General features: G+C 39.9%; 1 protein-coding gene across 2 annotated transcripts in view; it reads right to left on the bottom strand.

Moving 5' to 3' along the window:
* Positions 1-13,332, bottom strand: part of psd2 (pleckstrin and Sec7 domain containing 2) — a 50,422-nt gene that overhangs the window by 15,447 nt on the left and 21,643 nt on the right. For both annotated transcript variants that reach the window (XM_084718766.1, XM_084718767.1), the window contains exon 4: positions 688-885. In XM_084718766.1, coding sequence (XP_084574892.1) covers positions 688-885 — 198 coding nt within the window. The remainder of the gene's footprint in view (positions 1-687; positions 886-13,332) is intronic.

Raw genomic sequence — 13,332 nt, 5'->3', positions numbered from 1 at the left:
AACTGGCTGGCTTGTGGTGCTCAAAGCACAAAAAAATACATCTGAAAAACTCAACAACAATGTCTCTTTCTAGAAATCATTACCAGGTTACTCATAATAATCCACAGACCTTGTTGTGAGCAGTTTTATGTAGGAGCTACTTACAATGATAAATGAAGCACTTTCTTTCTGCGGTGAATCTACTGGAACTACTTTCTTTCTACTAGAAATCTACATGAAACTGCTCACAACAAGGTCTGTGAATTATCTTGAGTAACCGGGTCAGGATTTCTGGAAAGAGACAATAGTGTTGAATTTTTCAAATGTCTTCTTTTTGGTGCTTTTAGCACCACAAGAGTGCCAGCTAGCTCCATTATTCTTAAGAGATGACAGCCAGTACCTCCAAAACTTGACAACTCACCACAATCTAGATGGGTAAACAGCACTACAGTCCAGAGGAAAAAATTTTGATTTGGGGGTGAACTGTACCTTTAAGAATGCTGTAAGCTAGTGCAGATGTATTTTATTATGTGTTTATAAATCAATCAGGTGCATCTGTGTGTACACTGTGTGTCTGTTTCTCATCTATGTGTCCATGCTCAAACACTCAACATATGTAACTATGTCAACATGTTTTCCTCTGTTTCTGGTGATTTGTCTATCAGTCACCGTGTGCGTTCATGCATTACTGCGTGTGTGCATGCTCACTTCTTGCCCAGGTGTCTGGCCACATCACAGCGTTTGAAGCCCTCGAGGTGATAGAGGCGCTTGGCCAGCCTTTTGGCGGCCTCACAGTCGGCTCGGCAGCCATTGGCCAGAGTGTCGGTGCTGCCGCGCTCCAAACGCTCCAGACTGCCCAAATCACACTCGTCTGAGTCAGACAGCACGTCTGTGAGGTTGGCATCACTAGTGGAGAGGAGAACATACGCACGCACACACAAAGACAATCAGGTGCATAGGTTAATGAATGGAACACATGTCTGTCGTTACATGCCCACTCGCTTAAAATGAGACAGAGGAAACTGAACTGCTGAGCATAAAACTCAATTACAGAAACATATGCTCATACACACACAAACAAAAGTCAAATGAGGTTTAAATGACTTGTTACGACACTGACCCAGTTTCACTGTCACTTAATGTCCTACTTAATTCAGTGAATCTAAAGGCTGATTATAATTCTGAAGCAGCTTTCACCTGCTCCAGTCTCTTCCAAAAATCCTCTACTAATCTCACACTGTTAACCTCTAACATAATTTGAATTAAAGTGCTTTAATATAAAAACTAAAACCTCTATTTTACTTCTTCCATCCTCTATCTAAGGAAACTGTAGACTCAGAAAACTGAGCTTTTCATTCTAAAAGGTCCATACAGTGAACAAGTAATGCTCTCTCTTGCCTCAACAACTCCCATCAAGTTGCCCTTGAGCAAAACATCCAACTTCAGACTGAGCAAGTAAATTGTCCATTTCATGCTCATCACTAAGCCGTCTATCCCAGCTGTGAATGGGTGTATCTGTGAGACTATAAAGTGGGGTGTTTCTGCAGAGGACTGAATGTACTCAATTGCCCCTGCAGGAGTAGTAAAGGTTAAGAAGAAATAAAATTAGCTGCCAAACAGTTGAAGACGCGAGAGCGAACACGCAGATTTTATTGCCAAGTAATGACATGTAAAGTCAGCATGAATGACAGATGTTCTTGAACATGGCGTACCCTGTTTGAACTTACAATCCCTCGCTTTGACATTGTAATATTATAGTATTGTTTCAAACTGCATTGAAAGTTATTCAACTATGCTGAATCATAAACTACGGGTGTTGCTTATAAAACCTGCTTCCTTTCAGGCTTTCTGCAGCTCCTCTAGACCTCCACTAAGAGCCATCCTTTTTTTTTATTGGAGACACATTTTAACACAAGAAGAAAAAAATACCAAAGCAGCAGAAATGTTGACTTGATTATTTTTTAGAACCAAAAACCACTTACTCAACTAAAAAGAAAAAAAATACTTTAAGAGGTCATTTGGCTTATTTGAGGCGGGGTTGTATGAAGTACTTATCTATAGTCAGTATGCTGCCTACAATAGATGGCAGTTGGCAACTCCCTCACTTTGAAAAAGCAGAGAGGGGCACCAGCATGGAAGCTAAGCAATGACGTACTGTGAACAGTGTCGGCAACAAAAGGTATTTTAGCCATTTTAAAAGGGTCCATCAAAAAAAAAAAATTAATTAATAAAATAAAATCAATCAATAGCAGTTTGAGTGAATGCTATATTTAGTATATTTGCACCAAGAGCTTTTCCCAATGGGAAACTATTGTTACATAAGCTAAATATGGCTCTCTCCAAAGCCACAGGAACAGGAGAATTTCTGATCAGCTGCTGCTTCGATCTTTTAGTTTGTTTGTGTTATTGTGTGACTTTGGTGTTTAAAAGGGTTAGGGTTTGGATTCACCGGAGTTACACAATATACACAAACAAACTAAGAGATCGAGGCAGCTGTAAACCAGCAACTCAAGAATTCCGTGAGGTAAAATTACTGCATTTTCCAAAGAAGTTTGGTTGCTCCAGAGAGAGCAAAATTTGTCTTATGTAACAGTGATGTCCCATCGGAGAGGCTTTTGACAGCAAAGTAAAACAGTGAAAATACATATAATATAGTGTTCACTTAAATTGATATTGCTTTTCAAACTGAGGACATGTCAACCAGCATCTACTGTAGGTCACACACTGACAATGGATAAGTACCTCATACACCCCCACTTCAAATAATCTGAATTATCCCGTTAACATTAAGAAATGAGGCCATGACTTCATACAGTGTCTTGCTGAGGGACACTGTTTGATGAACTGTCTAATCAGGCCAAGGCTTCACACTCCATATAACTGTTCAAGTGTCATCAAGAGAACAGAGAGAATCAATGCAGAGGATTAATTAGTGCCCTACTTATTTATGTATGACTACTGATGTAGTTTGATTAGTGTATGATATTGAGCTGTGTCCACTGTACTGCAGTGCACTGTATCTTTGGTACACAGCACAGTGCATCGGTGGAAAGTTAATTAGTCTTTTTATTGGACTTTAAACACCCAATGCTGGTGGTTTGGTTTTAATTACTTGTTAAAAAACATTTTGCTACTTCACTGTGCTTACTTCACATCTTATTTACAGTGTCCATAATTCATTCGTCCCACCCAACCCTCACAGACCAAACATCGAACATTCAAACAATAACAGCAGAACATTTAATATCATCCATGCTGAATGGAACAAACATAAATTGGATCCTATTGTTGGATTTATCAGCAGATCAGCATAATAGCAAACTGTCTTTTTGATTTCTTAGGAAAGAGATTACACACACGTTCACCTCCATCAGTCTAAATGGCATTTCCTCATTTCCTGCCTGTGTGTGCATCTGCGCGGCACCGTCAGCATTCTCGCCAGATGATTCAGATGTTTTTTGCATAATCTGATCAGCCCAATTGCATTACCCTAGCAAATTCAATACATTACGCACTGTTGTCGAAAAGGGATTTGCTGGTTACCATGGATACAGCGGAAGCCAAGTGTCCTGTGCTAGAAGAAGAAGAAGTAAAGGGATTGTAGACTACCATAAAGGTGCAGTGAGCAATTCTGGACAAAGAGATTTGATTGTTGAGTCTCAGTTGCAGGTCGTCAAATACTTTTGGAAATGAGACTCAATGATCAACTATCTTACGACCTGTGATTGGCCAAAGTCTCCTGTCACAGGCTAGATTTTGTAAAGTCTGGAAACAGAGCCAAGAGGAGAAGAAATCCAGTCTTCTCACTACCTGTTAAATTTTATTATGCTTAAAAGTCCAGCATTTAACATTTACATTGATTTATTGGCAGAATATGGCAGAAATGGAATGTAATAGTCATAGGTCTGTTGCACTGCCATGTTTCTACAGTAGTCCAGAATGGACAAACCAAACACTGACTCTAGATATATCACATTTTTGCGAGGAAGGGGAGGGTGAGACGAGTTGTTTGCAGTATGCAAGCTCCCACTAGATGCCACTAAATCCTACCATCTGGTCCTTTAATGATTATTATGGAATTCTTGTCCAATGACACCAAAAATAAATAGTTTACCCCAGTTTTAAGGTTGTCTGTCACAATTTTGCACTGTGGGGGACAAGCAGGCATCAGAAAAAAAAACAGCCCAATACAAAAGACCGATAAATAAACAAAACCCTAACAACAACCAGTTTCTAAATCCACGTGTCTGTCCACTGCTTTCACATGCTGAATGGCTGACCACACACAACACCCCTCCTTCTGAAATCTCCAAAAAACCCTGACTTCCATGCTTCTGGCAAGGTTACACTGTCCTGTCTTGGCTGATTCATTAGGCTCTTTAGAACTACTCTCCATTTGGCCTCTGACCTTGGACCAATTTGCCTTGGGAGACCCTGCAAGGAGCTATTGCCCCCGACAACACAGTTCCCAGGGTCACAGGGATGCATAAACCCTCCCCCCAATGACGAGGTGGGTCATGCAAACTCCACCACCTTATCATGGCAAAGCATCGCTGCCGAGAATGACAATAAGATTGCAGATACAGTTGGGCGAAACTAGTTTCAGTTGCAGGGTGCCCAGACTCATCCTTGGGGACGGGGTGGGGAATTTGTATATCCGGAAGGAGTAAAAACCACCACTGTTTCGTGTGGAGAAGGGACCAGTTGAGGTGGTTTAGACATCTGATTAAAATGCTTCCTGTACGACTGCTTCTGGGCAGAACCTGCTCAGTGAACTACACACCCTACCTAACCTCTGGGAAAGTCACTGGAACCCCCTTTGGGACTGAGACAAGTGGTTGAAAATGGAAAACTGGACCGATGGAAATACATACATATATTGCAAAAATGCCTCCACACACTTTAAGTTACAAACACACAAACACACAAACACACACATATGAGGACTCACACAAAATAAAATGAGTCTGTGGTAAACCATCAAAACAATATCTAGCCTGGTGTTTGCAGTGAAATTGCTTTCGCTTGTCTGACCATATTAATTCACTAGACTCAGAGAGGCCTCATAAATCATTCAAAACTCATATCAGTCAAGGGACTAAAATGATGCTAGGCTCCTCCAATTCACTGCTGTCTGGCAATAACAGGACCAACACGCACACAAACACACAAAAACACACAATACCAGTGAGAGAGACACAATATGAAGTGTCAGATATCTAGTGCAAGCCCTTTGTGCCAAGATACTTGGCTGAACTAAGGGCCAAGCGGCACACAGTAAACCTATTTGTCTATCTAAAGGCACAATTCTGTATCCCCAGGCCACACATAGTCACTCACTGTAACTGGTCGCCACTCAGTCTGTGTGTGTGTGTGTGTGTCAGAGATAGCGAGCATGACGGAGCATGCCACTGACTCACATGCTAATCTCTTTGGCCGTGCACCGCCCGTACCCACACCTTCAAGGTGTGTCTGCATCCAAGGTGTGCGTGTGTGTGTGTGTGTGTGTGTTTGTGTGTGTGTGGTAATTAAGTATTACAGGATTAACTACATTATGAAATGCTGTTATTTCACAGACTTTTCTTTCATTTTCATTTACTTTGATCAATGTTGACAGCCTTTAGAAACACACATTGAACAGCTTTGTGCGTGTTTCCATCAGACAGATCTTTTGCTGTAACTTGTGAATACAATCTCTCCAAAAAAAAAAAAAAAAAAAATCACTGTTGCAATACTGGCCTCTCAAAAGTAAAACAAGCAACAACATGCAACACATCCAGCCACAAAAACAGACAATGTTCCATCCTTGTATCCATGTTTTTTGTTTTTCTCACACTGTTGGGTCATCAACTGAGGCCATGATGCCTATTGAGTTGGATCATATTGAATTTGCAAAAACTGCTGGTCACGGTTCAAATTACAAGTCAGGCACAAAATTAACAGGTTTAGAGTAATTAGGGGTCCTTCGTTTAGGCTACAGCTATTTTTTAATACTTTAATTAAAGCTGAAACAAAGCTTCAATGATTCATCAACTAATTACGAAGTTGAACGCAAGAAAAATAATTGCAACTAATCTTTACAGAAAATTCTCTCTGCAAAAATGGCAGAAAATTTTCAGCGTCTCAGATTTCCTGCTTTTCCGTCCCTTATATCATGTTAAACTGCCTATCTCTGGGTTTTGCACGGATGAAACAAGACATTTAAATCTCCTTAGACTCTGAGAAACTTAAGTTTGACATTTTTCACCACTTTCTGACATTTTATAGGCCAAACAAACCATCAGTTGATCTAGAAAGTAATTGGCAGATTAAACGATAACGAAAATAATGATTAGTTGTTAATCCAACAGTTGTCGACTGCTAAATTAATCTCCAACTATTCTGATAATCAATTAATCATTTTGAGTATTTTTTAAGAAGAAATGTCAAAATTCTCTGATTTCAGCCTCTCAAATGTGAATATTTCCTTGATTCAATTTAATATCTTTTGGTTGTTAACAAAACAAGACATGCGAAGACATCACCTTGGGCTTTGTGAAACTGATCAACAATTTTCTGACATATTATGGAACAAACAAACAAGCAATCAAAGCAAGAAAATTAGCAACAGATTAATCTATAGTGACAATATCTGTTAGTTGCAGCCCAAGTAATTTTTCATGTAAAAATGTCAGAAAAGTTGTTTTAAGCCTCTCAAATAAGGAGATTTCCTGCATTTCTATATTTTATGTCACATTAAACTGAATATATTTTGGCTTTGGATTAAGAAAACAAGACATCTAGACATCTAGACATCACCTTGGACTCTGAGAAACTGAGATGTACATTTTCACTATTTTCTGACATGTTATAGACCAAACAAATAATTGATTAATCTAGAAAATAATGGTCAGATGAACCATTTCTGAAAATAATAACATCGGTTACATCCCTAAAATGAAAAAAATATTCTATTTGTCACTGGACAAATCCATTGAAGACAAACAAAAACAAGTAATATAGAGCTGCATTGATTAGTTGATTAATTAGTTGTGAACTACTAACTTAACCAACTATTAATACTATTAATCATTCTGTGTATTTTTTTTTTAAAGAAAAATCGTCAGAATTCTTTGATTTCAAATCTGAATCTTTTCTGGTTTCTTGAGTTCTCTATAACAGTAAACTGAATATCATTTAAGGACATTTGAAAACATCACTTCAGGCTTTGGGAAGTAATGATCAACATTTTATGGACCAAACAACTGACTACAATCTGACCAGACAGATTAATCAAGAGTTAAGATATATGTTAGATGCAGCCCTATATTATAATCAGCAATAATTCTGATAACTGATTTATTATTTAAGTAATTTATCAAGTAAATTGAAATCTTATCTAAATCCACTAGATGGATTAGCAGGCACTTTCAGCGCCTACAGGAATATACCACACAATATACCGTTTAAGTCACTTTTATCTTTAATTTTGGTACAACAGATAATCCTCTGTAGAAATAAATAGAGTTACTATGGTGAGTTTTAGTTTGAGTAAAGTTTGAGAGTACAGCTCAGTATTTCCATTTTGCCACGCAGCATAATGTTAATGTTCCCACCCATTTGGACGCATGCAAGCTTAAAACAATTTCTGGTCTGTTTGCGATATTAAACTTACAGGAGTTGCAGCAGAAAGTCGAAGTGAACATCATATTCCTCTTTCCACATCGTCCCTCGTTTCTTAGAAATCAGCGGTTAAAGGCGGGCGAAGGTCCGACCGCCTCATCACCCAGTAGTCCGTAAAATCTCCATCGGCCCGGTTTGTTATTCAAATTCAAGCCAGATCAAGTGTCTTCGAGGCGGAGGTCGGCTCATACTTAATTACTGCCTGTTCGGAGATGAATCAATCAGACTACAGCGTTATTTCACCATGGTGTCAACAGGCAGGGAGTGTGTTATGGGTTTTTTCCTTGAACTTTCTTGGCTGTGTGAGCGCTTCACAGAGGAGAGGATGTTGGGGGCGGAGCAAACGACAGGACGGACTTTTTCCTGATGAATTAGACCAGTTCCTAGTGGCGGCTTTACAATGGCTCTGTGTGTCCCAGCCAACACCACTTCCTCTGCATTTACTGAAGTGAAGGGCTCAGAGCCAGTAGATCAGTTCAATATCAGCGGGACGTCCTGTATTTGGACTCTCCAAGTTCACTAAGCTGCTTTCCAGCTTGTAGTCGTTTTATGTGGTTATTTCTGTACATTCCCCCAGTGTATTGCTTCAATATGGCTCCACAACCACACATGTAAGACAGACTCAGGCCACATAACCTTTATATAAACCTGCAGAAAAGTGGGGAGCTCTGTTTCGCAAGAGCTTAGCACTGATTTAGCCAAAACATATATTTGCACGTAAATGTTATAGGGTGGGATATAAATAGTAAAGAAACATATAAGCAAATGCTTTATTGTATATGATTTATTAAAAAGGATAGTTCTGATGTTTTGAAGTGGGGTTATCTGAGGTTCTCATCAGTCTATTTCCAACAGTTGATGGCGGTCGACACACAGCTAAAGGGACAACCAGTGAAGCCAGACAGCCTTTTTCAACAAGAAATCAATGTTGTAGAAGCCAAATATCACTCTCTCCTAACCAGCTCTATTTGCAAAATCAGTAATTTTGCAAAACATGGGAGTTGCTGGTCTACTGCTGCCTTGTTTGCCTTCCTTGTGTTTTAAAGAGTTTTTTGGGATTCACTGAAGTAGCACAATTAACATTAACAAACTAACAGACTGAGGCAGCGGTAGACCAGCAACTCCCGGGTTCCGCAAGGTAAAATTACTGTTCTTGCTAAAAGAGTCTGGTGGTTTTAGAAAGAACGACATTTGGCTTATAAAACAGCGTTTTTCCATCAGCAAAGGCTGTCTGATGCCAAGGTCAAGCCATGAAAATATTCTAAATATAGTGTTCACTTAAACTGATGTGGATTTTTAAGGGTGGGCCTTTTTTTGGTTTGTTTGTTTTAGTTGTCATAGTTTTTATAGGCATTCAATTAATGATCAATCTAGGAACACCTAAAATCAAAAGAAATTTCTTTCCCTATTGTTCGAGCTTCCAAAAAATTGTGATTTAAGTTATATTAATCTATTCCTCCTTCTGCTGGGCACTACCAACAACCCTCTGAAGGACACCTGATGGTTCCCAGACACAAGTTTAAAAACTACTGGGTTAAAATACATTTTGTTATTGACCCTGTCCACAGGAGTACATTGCTTAGTTATATATATATACACCTGCTGCTTCTACAACCAACCACTATCTGACTCTGGATATATATCTCATACAACCCCACTTCAAATAACCCAAACTATCCCTTTAAGGTCACAGACTGGAGGTCAGTACCTACCTTTGTCTGTACCTCTGTATCAGTGTAAATAATGTACAGTACTATAAGGGTACACAGGCTTAAACATAATTATCACACACTATGTGATGGATTAAGTACCCATGACACAAAAGCACACAGATTTTTATAAGACACGAGTCCACAAAATGGATAATGCTCTCACAAGCACAAGCCTCTCTTGGCTTGACATGACACAAAATCAGACGCACCTTACAAGTGCCTATAAAAGGGTTTACTACTTTGAAATCACATGACCTGTCAGGTGACCCTTTGGATAGGCACTTGCAAATGGTGTCTCTGATTTTATCTCAAGTCTGAAGAAGTGCTTGTGTATGACACGTCACATGATGGTATAGCAATAAATGCTCAGGGGCATTATCTAGTAGGCAAACTCGATTTTTCCTTTTTTGACATGTACTTCTTTATCACATTTGGAAGTATGTGTTTTTGTAAATGTTTTATAAGACATACTGACACATCCTTGCATCCTAGCCTCACCATCTAAATTCCTCCTTCCTCTTTCTAAAATGGTGGAAAGAAGAACAATGGAAAAAGCAGAGGACGAAGAGGCAGCTGCAGGGTCAAAAGTACAAAATTTGTTGGATGAGACGGAAGATGGGACCAGAGACAAAACCCCGGAGGAACTTTGATTGGTATTTGGAGAGGCGAGCGCCCTATGAGATTCACTACAACCTGCTTCTGCACATTATTAGGCACAGACAACGACGACTAAATTTCCTTGACAACAACAACAACACAGAAATTAAGTCAGCACTGGGACCAGAATACCAAGCTGATGCTGCTGAATACTGATCACACGTCAGTTTTGAGCAGCTTTACTACCATGACTCATGGATAACCTTTGTCGCTGACACACCATGGATTTTTCACAGACAGCAGAATTTACAAACCCCTAGTAACACAGATGTGATGTTCTCATGGCAGCCAACAAAAACAAAACACAAAAACTGATTCACTGTTTTTTTAGCAGATTAGGATACATGAGATAAGTGCTCCTAAATAACATATGCAGCTTTTTGAAATGAGTCTGCATTTTGTGTTTCTCAATCAGCCAGCTATACTGTCTTTAAGGCACAGTTCACCCCAAAATCAAAAATACATATTTTTCTCATACTTTGTAGTACTATTTATCTATGTAGATGTTTTTGGTGTGAGTTGCAGAGTTTTGGAGATATCAGCCGTAGAGATGTCTGCCTTCCCTCCAATATAATAAGACTAAGTGGCACAAGTCCTGTGTTCAAAGCGCCAAAAAATAAATTTGAAATATTCAACAGTGATGCATCTGTCCAGAGATCATGACTCTGTTACTCCAGATAATCCACAGACTTTGTTGTGAGCAAGAAAGAGACAGTGCTGTTGAGTTTTTCAAATTTATTTTTTGTGCTATTCTGCCATTTAGTCCCATTACACAGGAGAGGGGGCAGAAACCTCTACGGCCCATATCTCCAAAACAACAACTCAAACCAAAACAGGATAGATGTGGATAAATAGCACTACAGGCAAGAGGAAAAAAATGATTTTTGTTTGGGGTGAACCTGTCCCTTTATGCGAGATTAGAGGCATAATGTGGTTGAGGTCATCCAGTTGTGCCCCACCCAGCTGTGTCCTAGGATCTAATAAACTCAGTAAAGAAAAAAAAACAAGACACTTCTGTACAGCATTAATTCTATTTCCATTTATCCATCCATAATGGAGAGGTTGTGTCGCTGAAACTTTCTTCCACATCTGTAAGCCCTAAATTATGCTTTCAGCAGGATAAAAGTTGACAGACTGCCCCTTCGCATTTCTATTTAATCCCTTTCAAGGTGCCATCTCTTATAAAAATCACACCGCTACACAACTTGATCAGTAGCATCACTTACCAGAATATTAAAAGTCAGCACCTCCACGTCTGAGGCAACAGTTCTGTGCTAGGAAACAGTGGATTGCTCCCTGCAGGTTGGGAGTGAGCTGCTACCCCATGTAAAGGAGTTTAAGTATCTTGAGGGCACGAGTGTGGGTACATTGGAACGCAAGATGGATGGGTTGGTGCAGTGTCAGCAGTAATGCTGGATTTGACCATTCTGGTGAGGGGAGGAGGGGAGCTTTCAATTTAACAGTCAGTCTATGCTCCAGCTCTCACCTATGTTTGTGACCTTTGGGTTGTGACTGAAAGAATGAGATCACGGATACAGACATCCACAATGAGTTTTCTCCACAGGGTGGTTGGGCTCAGCCTTATAGATATGGTGAGGAGCTCAGACACCCGGAGGGAGCTTAGACTAGAGCTGCTGCTCCTTTGAGTCGAAAGGAGCCAGTTGAGGTGGTTTGGTGATCTGATCAGGTTGCCTCCTGGGTGCCTTCCTTTGGAAGTTTTCCGGGCACATCCAACTGGCAGAAGGCCTCAGGCTAAACCCGGAACAGACTGAAGAGATTATATATATTTTATCTGGCTGGGGGATGTCTCAGCATCCTCCAGGAAGACCTGGAAAACATTGCTGCAGAGTGACTACCTTGCATAGCCTGCTTCAACGGTGACCCAAAATATGGATAACTATTTTTATAATATCTAGAGCCAGTATTAACTATTAGTATAAGTATACACTACTGATGTTAAAAAAACAATATCAAGAAACTTAAAATACGCTATAGATTATTGGTAAATCACTGGAATTGATGTCTCTTTTATTTACGAACCTAAATGGGGGTGCGCACATAAGACACTGATCAGACTGCCATGGGCCAGACACAAGTGTGGTTAACACTCAACACACAGCTTTACTTGCAACTTCAGAGAAAAAAGACCATGGCCTCCATGTCTTGCTAAATATCCTGGGTTTAGTGCTAACCCTTCACTTTTTACCAGTCACCTTTGCAACTCAGCTACTATGATCGAAAACCTTTTTTTTTTTTTCAAGTTTTATGGATGTACTGCATTGAATGAATAAAGTTACAATTTAAAATAAAAGATACGCAATTCATTACTTTTTTGTTAAATTTCAGTTGCAGTTGGCCTATTTCTAAGTGCTCATGATGGCCTTATGGATCACATGGAACCTTTCAGGCCACCAGATCGGGCATATGGGCCATATTTAGCCCGGGTCTGGTATAGATTGACATAAAATATACACCCAAGTCAAATATAACACAAAAAGTAAGAGGAAGTTATATATGTAATTCATTATTGTTATGAGAGCAATTAAGGCATTTACTTATGACCAGACAACAGTAATCCCATGAAATGTAATCAGTTACTTGACCTGGCACAACCTTGTTGTATGGTTTGTTTTCTGTCTGTTTCTTGCACGCACAGAAGAACACACAAGACCCGAAAAAACACCTACTCAGCAGCAGACAATGGACAATGGTGACCTCTTTCGGCTGGGTGAGACTAATTGTGTTCAGGTGTGGGATTGTGTTTGGTGAAAAACACTGAACCGCTTCATCTGACAACAAGCAGAGAAAAACTCCTGCCCACAGATTCACAGAGGAGAACAGCGAATGCCAAAAAGAGTCTGGCTCGACTTCCACTCGACACATACAGGAAGTGTTGACAGACGCCTCCGAGGAGAGAAGCCTGTGGTAAGAAGAACCCCATTCAGCCAAAACAGTCGCTGGTACAGTAAGACTGTGGGATGTGTCATAGAACATAGAGTCGAGTCGAGCTATAAATAGACAGGGATAAATCTGTCGTTGCTGAAATGATTCAGTTAGTGTGTGTGTGTCTGTGGTGAGAGGGTGAAAAGAGAATGTATTACTGCTTGTGTTGCAAAAGTGTGTACTTATATATTTATGTCTGTGTGTGTGACTGTGTGTGTCCATATTACTGCCTGCCTGACTGAGAGCAAGGAAAGGATAATCTGCAGGATGTTTCAGCAGTGCTATAGAACCATGCTAAGGGTTTTATTCCCAAAGTGACATCCTGAAAGATGTGTGTGTGTGTGTGTGTGTGTGTGTGTGTGTGTGTGTGTGTGTGTGT

The sequence above is a fragment of the Lutjanus erythropterus genome, chromosome 5 (assembly GCF_056507025.1).
Source record: "Lutjanus erythropterus isolate fLutEry1 chromosome 5, fLutEry1.hap2, whole genome shotgun sequence".
Lineage (NCBI taxonomy): Eukaryota > Metazoa > Chordata > Actinopteri > Lutjaniformes > Lutjanidae > Lutjanus > Lutjanus erythropterus.
Note: the sequence above shows the minus strand (reverse complement) of the source record. Positions and strands in the feature narration are given on the sequence as shown.